Source organism: Stegodyphus dumicola, chromosome 4 (genome assembly GCF_044657685.1).
Source record: "Stegodyphus dumicola isolate Sdum_Otavi_A_Nest chromosome 4, ASM4465768v1".
NCBI lineage: Eukaryota > Metazoa > Arthropoda > Arachnida > Araneae > Eresidae > Stegodyphus > Stegodyphus dumicola.
Window position 1 is genome coordinate 163,266,995 of NC_140771.1, and position 16,726 is coordinate 163,283,720.

The following is a 16,726-nucleotide window of genomic DNA, read 5'->3' on the forward strand; positions in this document are numbered from 1 at the left end:
ATTGCAAACTTCTCAGTACATTTCTTTGTAAACTGGATTCATGCGGTATTCCTTTTCAAACCAGTGCTTCTTAACATATATTATTTTTCTATTCATTCTCATTTACGTTATGTAAAGAAACACGAAAAAAAAAAAAAAAAAAAGTGGCAGAGATTTCAATAGGCAAATGAGTTTTAACTCTAGTTTTGACCCTAGAAATGCCTTCAGCGAATGATGACTTCCGTTTCTACGTAGTTCAAACTAGGGAAATAAGTGAACACAATAAGAATGTATTTAAAGATAAGGAAAGTATTTGTTTTCCAAAGAATAAGGAATTTCTTCAAAGATTAGTGCGGTCTTCTCTAAAGTAAAATTTACTGTGCGAGAAAATTTAAGGTTATCGAACTAAAATAAAGTATGAACACTATAAAATAAAATTCCTAAACCGGTTTTCTTTCAAACATTTAAAATTTTCAACCAGTTTGATTCCATTACTTTTCTTAAAAACATTTTCACGACTTGTTAAATGAGATTAAAATATTCAATAAATAAGGAATATTTGTTTAATTTTTATTGGAGAAAAAGGAAAAATTCAATATATCGGAATTCTACTGTACACCAGCTTCTTTGATGTGTCCTTTCGATTTCTCAGTATAATTCAGGTTAAATATGAGAGATATGAGTTGGGTTCGGATAACATAAAGGAAAAAATTTAATCTCCAAAACAGTTTTCTCTTGTTAAAGAAAACCTGACTTACAATAACGATTCGACTTTGAAAAGCTGTTGCGTGCGTTCTTCGACCTAAGATATGATGGGAACTTTCTACAAAAGGAAATATAAATTCCCTACGCAGTTTCTCATCCTACGCCGCGGAATCCATTACATTAATTCACTTCATGGAGAAATCAATCATCCTCTTGATCTAATGCATGTGCAGCGTTGTTTTTGAAAAGCAGCGTTTCGAGAGTTAGCGTCGAAAAAGTCTCCAGTTGTCCAAGCTTACTCTTTCTGCTATTCTTTCATACTTACTTTTTTAAGACAATAAAATCAAGGTTGTAATTAATTTTTACAACTTGCATGACATTCACAGAATTTGATAAAAAGGTCAACTAAAAATCACTATAATAAATAACTAAACGATTTTTTAATTTTAAAACTAATTTGATGCTGTTATATATAAGCTCTGTTATTACGTATGCTATTGTATATTATTGCGTACTCTTATGCAGCTTCTGTTGTAGAAATATATTTCCAGTTACAAAAATATTTTAAATAAAACAAATATTATTGTTTTGATATGAAACCTAAGCTTTTATCCAAGCTTCTGGTCCTATATTTATGAAAGTACTCTGGTCCTATATTTATGAAAGTACTCTGGTCCTATACTTATGAAAGTACTCTGGTCCTATACTTATGAAAGTACTCTGGTCCTATACTTATGAAAGTACTCTGGTACTATACTTATGAAAGTACTATTAATGAAAATTTTATAATCATTATGAAAACTGACACACAAAAAGTTTGACTCACGTGCTACAAAACGAGATACTTAATTTCAAAACTTTGATATATTTTCATCTTGCCTTGAGAGCTCTGTCAATAAATAAATTCGAATAATTTGAGGCTAATTTTTTCCTTTCAGTGCCATTTATTCATATTAAAAATGCAATCAGAAGCAGTTCAAAAGCTGCGAAGTAAATAACACAAAGTTAATTTTCGATGCATATGTATAAGAAAGTATCTCACGTAGAGTAGCTGAAAACAGTTAAGTAGAGACTGATGACTAGAACGTTAAATTATCCTGTAGTTGGTTTTAAGCGCACCTATTGAGTTTGAAGCTCTGATTAAATCACAGATGACCCCGCAAATTTTTTTGTCCCTTTTCGTAGATACCGAGCAAAATACGAGGGCTGTCTGAAAAATTTCCGACCTCAAAATGTAGGTGGCAATTCAAATCAACCGAAGTGTGTGTGTGGGGGGGGAATTGTTTGGGCACCGCTTGGTAATTACCAATCAAAATTTCAGTTATTTTGAACGCAAATGTTTTGTTTGACAATTACTTTTGTGAGTTGGTGTGACCGTTTTTGCAAAAATGAAAAAAAAACCGAGTATCGTGCTGTCAGTAGATACTTGTTTTTGAAAGGTAATGCGCCTATTCAAATTAAGGAGGAGTTGGATACAGTGTACGGGAACTCTGCACCATCATTTACCATTGTGGAATTTTGAGCAGCTAAATTTAAATGAGGCGTACCAGCTTGGATGACTATGAACTTTCAGGAAGGTCAAAAACTGTCCCCACTGAAAAAGAAATCGCTAAAATCCGCCAAATGGGGCTGAAGACCACCGAAACAAGGTTAGAGAGACAGCAGAGGCCATTAGCATGTCCAAAGAAGGTGTTTGCCACATATGGAACCAATATTTAGATATGCTGAAGCTGGCTGTGCGTTGGGTGCCGCGTTTGCTCACTTTGGACCGAGAACATGACCGAATGAACATTTGCAACGTTATATTGGCGTTAATCGGAGTTTTTCTACTATTAATCACTATAGATGAAACGTGGATTCATCATTACAGCCCAGAAACAAAAACACAGTCAAAGTAGAGGCCTGTAAATGCGGAATCGGCTCCAAAAATGGCAAAAACTGTTCTTTTTGCTGGGAAAGTGACGGCAACAGTTTTCTGGGACAGCCATGGGATTGTCTCAATAGATAATCATGAAAACAGTAAACCATTACTGGAGTATACTATGCAACGTTATTCGACAAGATAAAGGCAAAAATTACGGAAAAACGGCCACATTTGCAGAGAAAAAACATTTTTGGTTCACCAAGACAGTGCTCCATCTCACACCTCAGCGGTTGCAATAGCGAAAATCCATGAATTACGATTTGCACTGCTTGACCACCCGCCCTATTTGCAGACCCGGCACCAAGTGACTTTTCTTTGTTCCCTAAGCTAAAAGAAGAACTTGGAGGACAAAAGATTTTCCTCAAATGAGGAGACATTACAGAGAAAGATTCCACATATTATTTGGGGGGGGGGTTAAAAGGATGGGAGCATCACTGGAAGAAATGTATAGATTTAAAAGGAGACTATGCTAACAAATAAAAGTAATTTAGGAGAAAAATATCTTTTTTCTTTGTTAGGTAGGAAACTTTTCAGACAGCCTACCTAAGAGCGAGGTTTTGTTTATGAACACTGAAATGAAAAATAGACATGGTGTAGAATTGCATCAAAACTATAAATGTAGAAATTTAGAAACTCAGAACTTTGATTATGAACGTAGAAATTAACATGGCACAGACTTGCATCAAAATGAGTTTCCGAGTTTCCCCGTGATTCTATCAACTCATTGCAATGAAAGCAAATTTAGAAGTAAAGTGATGTAGAAATATTCATGGCGTGAAACGTTGATCCATAATGAAAAACAACTTGGCAGCCGAGGCAGATAACATATTCATCATTATATAAAATAAAATTAATTTTTGTTGATTCCAAGGAAAAAGGCCGATTTCTCTGTTTATGATAAAATCACCACTGATTAGGAGATACAGTTGCGTTTCCATCTCTTTCGTATATTTGAATGAAATCCAGTTAAAAAGTGATACGTTATTTCAATTTTATTTTAAATCAGTTTATTTTCAAACACACGATAAGAATTTCCCGAAGCAATCTGATACAAAGAAAATTGACGAAATTGCCGAGCATATAATACTAATTATTAAAAACTAAGTCTGTAAAACATTTAAACCATAAAATAGATATATAATATAGCTTACTGAAAGGTATCTAATTATTTTATGAATTATAATATAATTTAATTAATGTCTGATGTAATATTCAAAACTTGCATATATTATATCTATTTATCTGTCTATCTATCTATCTATATAGTATATTATATTGAACAACACTTTTCGCGATAATCTACACAAAAATGCAGAAATGCTCACCACTTAATCTAATATTTCAGAAGCCTTTTCTAAAGTGACATTTCATTTTTAGTAAAGTACAAATGCAAAACTATGTTCTTGAGTTTGTGTACGGATTCTAAATATGATGTCCAACTTTAAAACTGAATATCGGCCCATGTTTCTCGTACGGAAATCAAAGATTTTTGTATTGTATTTTTAATGAGGCGTACAGCATTTTCCTAAACATGAGTATATAAATCGGGAGTACGTATAAAAGGTTAGATTTTGAAACTTTTATAAAATTTAATTCTTTACCAGAATACCAAAACATGAATATTTGCATCATTTTTATAATTGTAAGTATATGTCTATGACCAACAGTTGCGAAGATAAAGGCCGAGTAAAATAACTTTTGTGGGAAATGTATGAAAAGCAGAAAAATGCTTTATTTAATTTGATGCTTATTGTAAAAATGTAACTGAAACGATGCGGTGTTACCAAATTAAAACCTGAATTGCTTTTTAAAAGCTATAATAACTAATAATGTGTTCATCATTTTTCAAGGTTTTTTACATGTAAATGATGCACAAATTTTGAAGAAGAATTACAGATTTACTTTAGTGGTAAATTTCTCTATTTCTTTCGAAATTTTGAGCTATAGGAATTATTGATTAATTATTTCCATGTAATGAAGTTCTGGCCAAATTTATTACTGAAGTCGGAATGTTTTTATTAGGTACTAGCTGTACCCGCCCGGCGTTGCCCGTGCATTTAGAAAATGCAGATAAGTGAATAGCGCAGGAATAGTAGTGTAGGACATGTAGACTGTCTCTCTCTCTTCCCCCCCCCACAAGCTACAAAAAAGAAATGAATTGTAATTAATCGATTTAATGTATCGTCAAAACAGCAAACTAACGCTAGAATAAAGAAATCAATTGTTACAATCGAACGTTATTTGAAAACAAATAATAATATCAGTGAGTCAAAAAAACCGTGATTAATTAATTATAAATAATAAGCTACAAAAAAGAAATGAATTGTAATTAATCGATTTAATGTATCGTCAAAACAGCAAACTAACGCTAGAATAAAGAAATCAATTGTTACAATCGAACGTTATTTGAAAACAAATAATAATATCAGTGAGTCAAAAAAACCGTGATTAATTAATTATAAATAATAAGCTACAAAAAAGAAATGAATTGTAATTAATTGATTTAATGTGTCGTCAAAACAGCAAACTAACGCTAGAATAAAGAAATCAATTGTTACAATCGAACGTTATTTGAAAACAAATAATAATATCAGTGAGTCAAAAAAACCGTGATTAATTAATTATAAATAATTTTTTTAAAATTTTTCTAATTCAAAAATCGAAAATCGGGCTTCGAGGTCTGGTGGCCAGCCCCTTTGTGCTTCCGTATAAAAAATTCCAGGTCCCTGCGTGCGATAGATTTGGCTGGAGAGCTCGGTCAGACAGACAGACAGACACATTACACTTGCTTTTATTATTATAGATAAATATAGTAGATAACCTCAGTTTGAAAAGTAATAAATACTATAAAATAAACAATATAGAAGCGGTATTAGCCATTTTTTCTTATGATCCTATCATAATTATGCAATAGGGAAGTAGAGAGTATCAATATTGAAGTAGAATTGTTGAGAAATTCTCAAAGGGATTGACTATTGAAAATATTTGAGGACGTCTCATTCAAAAAAAAAAAAAAAAAAAAAAAAAAAAAAAAAAGAGGTGTTTATCTAAAATATACCTATTTATCTATCGATATATATTTAAGAATTTTTTTAATTTAACAACTAGATCGATATAACAAAAACAAAACAACAACAAAGTACGCAGAATTTATAAACTATAATCATTAGTACGAAAACAATTAAACTCATCCTTCTCATCTCATCATTAAGACTACGGCTTCTAAAAGGGCCCAGAGTTTCTAAGAATATAAAATCGATATTAATTCTTCAATATTTTTTTAAAGACTACCATTTCCTAATTCAACAAGATTGGATTATTCAGATTACAGCAATGAATGTAATGAATGTAACTATCTACTTGAGGAAGAGGGATGCCTTTGCGGAGAACGTTTTAAGGGAACTTTGCTTGTATTCACGTTAAATATGAGGAAACTCACGATAAAATCACCATGCAATCGGCCTTTTTGCCGGAGTTTGAAACCGGTTCAAACAGTGTTCACCGATTTTCCTACTGGAATGCCTAATGCCAGCGAGATCGTCAAGTAGTGCTACTGGTCTCAACATTAAAGGTGACAGCCAAAATGTCTAATTCCGCTCTTAAACTTGAATGCTTTAGGTAATTACCAAATCAAGGAGTTACATTTCTAGTTTTTATGATAACAATAAACAACTTTTGTATCAGAAATAAAAAATTAATTCTGATACAAAAGAGTAATTAAGTACATCACAGTTTTTAAGTTTAGTCTTTCTCATCATAGTGTAATTATTTAGGCAGGTTTGATTTGACGGTTATAAATCGTTTTTTGAATTATTAATCCAATTTCTGACTGTTTATGTTAATGTTTTCGTTTTCCATCTGTTCAGTTAGTAATGAATAATAAATAAATGTTCAATCGCAAACAATCCATTTATAATTTTTTACATTATTTTGCTTTTCACGTTATTTCGTTTATTTTGAAGTAGACAGCTCAGTGCACGTAATAAGTAGATAACTTTTTAAGTAGGAAACATCCTTTCTGGAATAATTTTTTGAATTGCTACGTCACATAAGGCTACGACGTAGTTTCTATCCCCGCTACTTGGCAAATATTACGACTGCGCGAAACATTAATATCCTAAAATTCTTTATTTATCCAAATAAGCAGTACTTTGCTATTTGATTAGACGTAAGATTTTTAATTTATGCCTTCGGTAGCAAGCTAAATTCATAAATCTGCATTTTTTGCGCTTCTCAGTCATAGGTGTATTTAACATCGCTTTGTGATGTTTCAAACTGCAGTAAATTTGAGAAATACTTATTTCAGTATAAATATGTGAGAATTATTGTGAGGAAATCATAATTCGATTTTTCTCTCAAACAAGAACGTGCTTTTGTAGCTAGCGGCTAGTTTTATAAAAGCAATTTTAGAAAACCGCTTAATTAACCGCTATATATTTCATCACTTTTTTCAGCTTTTGGACTGAGTACGAGATCAAAGCCTGACCGTGATTTTTTAAAAGAATTCTAGAAAATCGAAAGTAAAAAGAAACTACGAAGTAAAAAGAAAGTATGACGTGAAAAATTTCGGGTATCATATTTCAACATAAGTATCTATTTTGACCGTTCCCGAACCCATTCGACGGGTTATTTTACATGACGTCTGTACGTACGGACAGAATAAAGGACTCTTTTCTCTAAAACGGATTGTAAAATGGATTTAAAAGGACTTTTTGGGACGTCTTTTTGGGACGTACTCAAATACGTACGTATGCATGTATCTCGCATAACTATTAGTTGTAAAGCGTTTAAATTTTGTGTATGTTACTGTTATAACATCTAGTTATCCATCTCACTTTTTAATTGCAGTCGGCAGCACCAAACGTATATATATAAACCCCCTTACATGCAAAGTCCTTTATTTTCGCAATCGTTGGCCGTAATCATATACTTCCCATTACAGAAATGACGAAATTGACGGGATATTTTATTTGAAAAATTCGCAACTTTTGACGTTATTTTCAACTTGCCTTGAGGGACTGGTTAATTGAGTTAGAATAATTCAAAGGAACATATTTAAATGAAGTCAGCAAAATTACAGAAATGTTTTAAATGATGAAAATACTCATGTTTTGGAATGTCAAATTTAAAACAAAACTAATTTTGAGCATATAACGAAATCTAATTTTTAATGTGGTCTCCCGGTTCCTACACTTATATTTGGGAACATTTTATACGCTTTATGGAAAAATAAAACATGAAATTTGATTCCTGTATGATAAAAATTGACCGTACTATTTAATTTCAAAATTTGCAAATTTTGATGTCACTTTCAGCTCGCCCTTAGGAATCGGTTTATTTAGAATAATTCAAGAAAACAAGTTTAAATGAAATGCAGCAAAAAATTTGTTTAATTTTATTATACAAAGAAGAAGTTATGTGGTGATATCAGACTTTTTTTATCACATTTTTTTTTTTTTGAAAAAAGAGCGTAAGTCCTTTTATAGCGTGTAAAAATTTCAAAACTTTATAACAAATATATTTTTGAATATTAAACTTTAAAATTTAAAATATTGAAATAGTAAAATAAAATCTAGCGATTTTTAAAAAATCATTGCATTAAATTAAAATTTCAGCATAAACTTTATTAAAAGATCCGCTCTATGGGTATCCACTCTATGGGTGATGCAAACAATAAAATTCTAAGAGACTTGCTCATTAAATGGAAATACGTGCGGAAAATTGACTAAAAGTAGTTTCAGCATCAAATAAATAAAATAAAAGGGTAAATCGAATTTTGAAGAAAGTCCCTCAGAGAGGTACATTTTGTCAGACATTTATGTATTCTAAATTTCATAGTTCTGGGTTTATTCATAATGTGATGAACTCCGCACGTTTAGAATCTCCTAGTTTTTATAAAAGAGGTAAAGATTCTTGCAGAATCGAGTTTTTATGTAGCTGATATATTTAAATTTGCAGAAGTTTTTTCTGTTTTTTTTTTTTTTTGAAGAAGAGAAGCGTTTTTATTGTTATCTCAAAATGCATGTGTTTTCCCACCTATAATACAGACATCAGTCCGTTTTCTAGGCTGAAAAGAGAAGGCTGAATGTCACTTTAATTTATGTTTAAACGAGCTTCTTTATTGCATAACGACATGCAGTTTGCTTACAACACAGAATAGCAACAATGTTGATGATTTAATTTATTAAATTATTTATGTTGCCATATTTTATTTTGTAATATTTTAGCAAACTTGGAAACTAAAAACAGACTGCATACATAATAAGCATTTAAGAAACGATACTCAAAATTAAAAAAAAAAAAAAAAAGAGAAATAAGATTGATAATTTTATACAGCATGCTTCCCACTGATTGATCTATTATAGTGAATAGTTATAACTTCGCTATAATAGATAAATGACTTATAGTGAAGTTATAACTTCACTATAATAGATCAATCAGTGAGATTATAACTATGTAGTTAGTAAGTTATAACTATAATAGTTATAATTTTATAATTGATCTATTATAGTGAAGCTATTTTTTCGTCTGCGTTAAGGAGGAACCGTGAGTGAGCTAAGCATACTGAGTACTCACCATGACTGGCCAATGGTAACAAGAGAAGAAAACTAAATAGCGCCATAACACGCAGCATTGTCGTCCCTCTCTGTGACTCTTGAATTGCTTCTGCCTCTCTCGTTCCTTTTGCTTTTTACTCAATTTCTCCTCCACTCAAAATTCCTGGAAGTGTTATCTCTTATCATAACCTTTATCATTTCAATTTTATTTTTTTCTTTACTCATCTTTTGACAGACCCTAAAATTCCTGTTTTAGGATTCCAGATGCCTGAATTTCCCGTTATTTAATTTTCATATCTTTCTTTTGTAAGCAAATAAATATTGTGTTTCTTAACTCATTTACGTGCTTTTATGTTTGTCATTTTAAGAGTGTAATACTCTATTCTTCTTCTAAAAAATTATTTTGAATGTTCTTAAAAATTAGAAAATGTCATGCATTAAAATAAAATATGTACACGTAATTAACTCTCAATTAACCTGAACAATACCAATGACGATTCCATGATCAACTCAAAATTACGATTATCCCAGGGAAATTAAAATAGACTCAAGAAAGAGGAATAATGTATGTTATAAATAACAGAAAAATACTGTTAACTCTTTATCTGCATTCATAGGCAGTTTAATCTGGAACATATGATCATTTGATTACGTAATTTAAATTTGTAACCAAAAAAAAAAAAAAAAAAAAAAAAAAAAAAGGAAAGTAAATAGCGAAAATAATGGAAGAATAGAAATGAAGAAATTCAATTTAAATGACTGTAAAGAATAACATTTACAAGATAACTCAAATAATGCCAACGAATGACCTATTGTTAACGAAATGTCCAGGCGCTGTAAGATAGCTTTTCCGCAAAGCAAGTTTAGGGTTGCCAGAAAATGGCAAAAGAAGGCAAGGTTGCGACATTTGGCAAGAAATTGCCCATTTGGCGACATTTGACGATGAAATTGGCGATATGTCACGGACGGATGGAAAACCTTCTGGAACAAATTTATTACCGGTTTAGCCCAGGATGTTCTCGAACACAAGCCAAAAGTTATATAAACCCTGCTGGTACATATCAAACCAAGCTATTGGAAGTGCTTATGCATTAATAGGAAGACACTCAACTCTTAGCATCGCTACTAAAAGAATTTTATATTTACAAGCCATAAGATTTATACTACTCTATGCTTCTCCAGCCTGGGCGGCTACCGCTCCTACGTACAGATTGAAAATTCAAAGAATCTCTACATATAATAAAAGAAAGAGTCTGTCTGTGTGTGTGTGTCTTTCGTTCGCGCTACGCGTAAGCTAATAGACGCACGGCTACGAAATTTGGTACATATGTGCATCTAGACAAGAGCCAGTGCACCTCGAAGGGATTTTTTCGAAATTCGAATTGGAATTTTTTTATTTTATGTTTTGGGAGGAAATTGCGTCATTTTTAGTCATAATGGGCTATAGAAAAGCGAGATTTTACTCTACGCACTCCATTTTCACATCGTCATGGCACTTAGCTATTTTACGTAGGCACTTAGCTATTTTACGAACTTAAAATAAATTTCGTGTTTCAATAAATCGATTAAATATGAATTTATTTAACAAAGTGAGCTTAACACCTTTTCAACGGGATTTTTTCTGAAAAAGTTTATTTTTAAAAATGTACACTTTATTTTTCTTTGATTTTTGGACACGTTAAACTTTTATCCTTGCGACTGCTTTTACAAAAAAAGAAAGAAAGAAAAAAAAAAAAAAAAAAAAGGAAAATGGTAATATTTTGTATTTTTAAATGAAGCTTCCCAGTACACTTCTCACATCTCACATCTTTAAAAATGTGATTTTGGCAAAAATTTTCCTTTCTCATTGTTGATAGATTTTTGATGAAATCACATCATTTTGAATAGTTTCATTTTTTTAGAAATATGGGTTTGGCAACAATTTTTCATCGTATTTCTTATATCACTGTTTTTAAGAGATTGGCATATTTCATTGCTCTTTTTATATATATATATAATACATTTTTATTGACTTTTTTGATAAAGTTGTTCCGCAGAGTAAAATTCTGAGCGGAATTTTTTTAAAAAATTTCTTTCATGTTACTTTTTGCTTATTTCACTATTTGTAAGATAATGAAAAGTTTTGCATGATTTTTTTTCATCAACGGAAAGTTGGTTAATTTTTTATTAGTATAATTAATATTTGTATTAAGGGATAGAGCTTATTTCATTGTAATTTTTTTTGTCTTGAAAATATAAGATAAAATATCATTAATTATACTTTGCTTTTCAGAATTATTTGTTTTCTGTATTCTTTTCTGTTATTTATCGCTCAGTTCACTGTTTTTAAGAAATTGAAAAGTTTTGAGTGTTTTTTTAGGAAACAAAGTTCTTAACATCCTTTATACGATTTGAGTTCTTAAGATTTTGCAAAGGGAAGTTGGTTAATTTATTTATTAGGATAATTAATATTTGTATTAAGGGATATTGCTTATTTAATTATAATTTTGTCTATGAAGTTGTTCTGCAGAGTAAAATTCTAAGCAGTTTTTAAATTTAACGTTTGGTGTTCCCTTCAGCCATTTTTCCGGTACATTTAAAAGAAAGACGAAGGCTGGCAGCGAAGCTGAGCCAATGCTCCATGCTCCCTGGTTCGTAAGAAACTCCACTCTGCATAATGACCTTAGGATTAAACGTACAGACTCAGAAATTCTAAAGTTATCTCATAAATTCTTTCTCAAATGTGATCAACACAACAAGGAAATCATTAAGAAATTAGGCAATTATGACTACGTCATAGAGCAACAGCATAAAAGACCTCCCACTATCCATCATAATTCTAAATGGTAGGGCTTGTTTATATCATCTAATATTTTTCATTTACTTCATTTAAACAAGTTTTATTTTTTATTCATATGTAACCAAGTTTTTATTTCGCACCTTGCAAAGAAGATTTTTGTACCTGATATAGCAGGTTTTGTGGACTGTATTTGTATATATTGTATTATATTCTGTATGCGACAGCTCTATGGCGTAGTAGGATAAGACAAACAATTGGAAGCTTTTCCATGATGGGTTCGAGTCCCGATATAATTGTTTACGCACATATACCTGTACAAAATTTTTCCTCTTTTTTGCAACTTATTTTTATGCTCTTCACTATATTTACGCCAAAATTACACCTCAAGGAAAATCTACTTCTTCAAAGTTATGCAATTGCTTTATCCCATGGCATCAGATGGCGCCACATGAACGTCACTCCAACGATATGCCATTATTGAAGCTTCTAAAGTCAGCAGATGGCGTCGTACTTCTTTCTCTTATGAGACCCGCACCCAGTGCTTTAAGACTTTCCACTTGTTCGGATTTTTTTCCTCATCTTTATGTCATTAAGAACTTAAGAAATATAGACTGGTAAAGGCCTCAACAGACCGCATGCCTCTTACACTAATGATGATCTGTGATCTGTGGAGAATTTAGTTAGTTAGTGAAAGTCTATCGAGCTGATAGACAATCAGTGAGTGCTGAGATGGTCGTCGAATGCACCGAAAGAATCTCTTAGTGTATCGCGGTTAGTGCATCGTCGAGAGAGTGTTTTCAGCTCCGGGAACGACTGCACCGAGGCATCGGGAGCTGTACTCTAGTGTATCGTCGAGTGCATCGCCAGTTGGAGCGGGGAGAGTCTCGAGAGTACGTGAAGTTCCGAGAACGACCGAGCAGAGTCGGGAGCAGTACTCTGCTGTGTGACGAGGTCACACTGAATTAGTTATTTACTACGTTATGGCAATATTTAGATATTTGCATCAGATTCCATTGGTGACAGATTCCTTTTTTCGCCAACTTGTGTTGTAAGGGAAGGAACAGATTTCATCAGACAACTGTTGTAAGTCTTCACTTCTGTTTGCCTGGGTAGCTGAAGGTATTTTGCGATTGGTTGCCTTCTGACGCTGGATTTTTTTCATTGGCGGCAAAACTTAACTGTGGAACTTTATAAAAGGCGGTAATTTTTGTCTAACAGGAGTGAGGAGAAGGAAGAGATTGTGAAGGGGCGAGATGGAGATGCTGCATAGAGAAAGACGGTAAGAGTGGGGTAAAATGCAAACTTTTGAGAATTTATCTTGCAAGCTTTCTTGGCCTCCCAGTGTGTATGAAGGAAGCGAGTTTCTTTCTCATTGATGCTGTAGCTGCAAAATTTAAGCTAATCTTTTTTTTTTCCCGGGCTTGGCATTTTCGCCCGGCATCCCGATGAAGAGTACCTGCATGTGATTCAGCTGAAATATACCAAGTCTTCGAAGGGCTCTGTGGAAGAATTGATCTATCTTTTTTCTGAGTGAGGAGGCCTCATATCGCCATGTGACACAACGGATTCAAAAAAGAATATCTCTTCAGCATTGTTAGCATTCAATAAAGCAAGAATTAAATCTGTGTTCACGTGTTTGTCACTTTCTCGTCACGGCGGGCTATAGACCTGGATCTTGTCCTGGGTTAAGTTGCTACTATATTCCTGTTTATCATAACATGTGACATATGCTTTTGCCACCACAACCAACGAAATAAACTTTACCACATGGTGCTTTGCAGTGAAGCTGTTTTCACCGTTATAGCCTGATTGCCTGAAGGCTGTGTTGCTGATCGTTACAGCGTGCGTATAGTAGTTGGTGACTGTAAACATGTTATTGGAGCTGTCTTGAATAAGACTGCCCAATGAAGTGCGTTTCGATACTTCATCGAGTGCTGTTGTCATTATTCACTCGAAATCCGCACGAACCCGTACGTACGAACAACAAGAGGAAGAAAATAACGTAACACTATGATAGTAAATTTTCCTTCAATCCGCAATAAACAAACTTAATTTTTCTGTTAGGCAGGGCCTGGTTAAACCGCAACCTGTTTAATCCGTCGCACAATTAATGAGAAGTTTGCTGTATTTCTCTTCTCTTTTTAAATAACGATAATACCTTTTACGATTTTAAGAAACAAAAGTTTACTGTTAAATGAAACTGAAAGTCAATTAAAAAGTATTTCATTTTTTTAAAAGCTCCGGCCCTTATTTCGCGCTTCTCGTTTTAAACGTAAAATGGTATAAAATAGATAAATACACAAATGTTTAAAACAATACATTCAATAACATTTTAAAAAAGAATGTGTAAAAAAGGCCTGGTATTTTATATACATAAAGAAACATTTCATTTCATATGTTACTAAAAAGTTAATAATTAGTAGATTTAATGCAGTCGATAGTATACAGAAGTAGAAATAGAAAATTATTGATCTATTATAGGGAGTCTCCATATCTTTTATAATGAGGGAGGAAAATAATTTGTATAAAATAACAAAAAATTGTTAAGAAATATAACCCTAGATAAAATGAATTTCTAATCCAGAATTTAACAATATATTTTCATTATATCAAAAATAAATTACAACGTTTCTAAATGCACGTTCTTTAAATTCTGCACTCTTCTGCACTCAAAAATGCATTTACAGTGTCTTAGGAGTAAGTTCGAACAAAATCAAAAGTTGAAGAAAACACCATTCTTCCTAGCCTTCAATAATTCATTTCTAGCCTTCCTGGGCAAATAGCCAATTTCCTCTACCCCTTAACCTTTCGAAATAACATTATATCTACTGATTATAAGTTATTTATTTATAAATCGATTTCGTGCCCCATGCTATCCAGTCTGAGCTTGCAAAACAAGCAGAAAAAACTGCAAACTGCTCCGAATAATATACTGAGGAAAAACAAATCTTTGATAAAAAGACAAAACCAAACTTTTGCTATGTAAAGTAGTGGATGATTTTATTGATACGTGAGTGAGGTCCACAATAAATTCTAATTCTTTCATTAGGCTTGTTTCTTCTGTAGAATTTTGGAATGTTGTGAGGGTCAGACAAAAAGTTGCGTTGTCGCCAACAATAGTGCATGGAAAAGTTGGATGTCAGATGTAGGTTTCTGCTCTGTCTGAAAGTATACTCTGTCTTTCAGACCTCCTAGACAGACTGACAAGCGAATTATCGCTTTAGTCTGAATTAGGCTGACAACGTCTTAAGAAGGTTAAAATAACACTTTCATTTCAATCTTGAAATTAACAGAGCGCAATGCTTATAAGATGAAATTGAAACTGAATAAATGTAGTTTGAGAATGCGAGCAGAATAGCCTACTTAAGCTGGCTCAAGTAATTAATGTCACGTATTTAAACGTTGGCTAGCAAAATGGATAAAGCCGGAATAAAGGTGGGCAGAGCTGGTGATTGTACGTAACTGCAGTGTGTCGCTGCCAGAATTTCTAACTCTAAAATATTCAAATCATAGTCTTAAGTATTGATCAACTAATTTGAACTCTAGTAAGAACTACGGAAAGCAGAATTTATAGTAAAGATTCAAATTGTAATAACTGATTAACTAATATAAAATCCTACAACAGTTGATCTAAATTTCCTAAAATATTTTGCCTGCTTTCAAGAATTAGTCTAGAATTGAAAAATCAAATTATAATTTTTAAATCTTAAAAGAGGCGTTTTTCTTTTTCTCACTACGCAAAGAAAATCTTTTCCTTTCGAAATAGAAAATGCTGTCAAACCTCATGCTATAGTATTTAGTAGCCATGCGATTTTAGTGTTAATAATTAGAAACTTTTAAGCTAACCAGTTATAAGCCGTTGCCGATACACATTTCGTAAGTCTTGGATCTATCTTTTTTTCATTCTTCTTAAGTTTCCATAACATATGCATGTGAGAATAAATATTGTTCAGTAAAACGAAATATCAATTTCAATTTCCAAATCAGTTCTTTTCCTTTCTTTCTTTTTAAATTTCAATTTGAGCGCGCCATATTGCAAACAGCTTAAGTTTATGTCAGCTACAGATTGTAGCTACTAATCTTGAATGAGAAGGAGGAGGGAATCAATAATAAGTCCCCCGTTTCTTATTCTTATCGCCATTTGTTTCACCGATGGACTTTTGAGGAACCACTTGATCTGTGAGCCCTGCGACCCGAATTCGTTGCCCAAGCCCGTAATCCACGCTCTCTTACGTCACTTTAAGATCGCCACAAGATAAATATTTATATTTGAGAGTATACCGAAGATAATACAGAGATTATTGCAATTATTTTCAGCATTTCTGTGTGGAAAATTCGACAGATGACGATAAAAGAGAGCGGTCATCAGTAGGAAGATCTCGTGAAGTAATGTCCGTCAGTACTTTTGTTGTTTTAAAGCTCAAGGTCTCTTCGCAGACTTTTCGAAGTATTGTCGAGATTGTAGTAACAAGTCACGTGACAAGGTAATGCTATGGTATATAAGATGATTTATATCTGCGATTTTAATTTCGAATGCCTTTTTCTCCCCTCCATTTAAAGACGTACATTGAAATTCTAAGTACCCGAATTCTACATGTCGAGATTTCCAGTTATCCCGATTCTAGATAGTGAGATTTCCAATTATTCTGATTCTAGATATCGGGATTTCAAATTATTTGAACTTTAAGATATGAGGAATTCCAATTATTTGGGTTATTAACATCCGATTTCCAAATATCTAGAGCTCTAGATTTCTGAATATGTGTACCCTTGATGTCAGGC

At 32.6% G+C, this 16,726-nt stretch overlaps 1 protein-coding gene across 1 annotated transcript in view; it reads right to left on the reverse strand.

Annotated features, from left to right (window-relative positions):
• Nucleotides 1-9,326, reverse strand: part of LOC118183297 (carbonic anhydrase 7-like) — a 58,215-nt gene extending 48,889 nt beyond the window's left edge. The window contains exon 1 of the mRNA XM_035352783.2: nt 9,185-9,326. Within this exon, the coding sequence (XP_035208674.1) occupies nt 9,185-9,242 (58 nt within the window). The 5' untranslated portion in view covers nt 9,243-9,326. The remainder of the gene's footprint in view (nt 1-9,184) is intronic.
• Between the last annotated feature and the right edge of the window lie 7,400 nt (nt 9,327-16,726).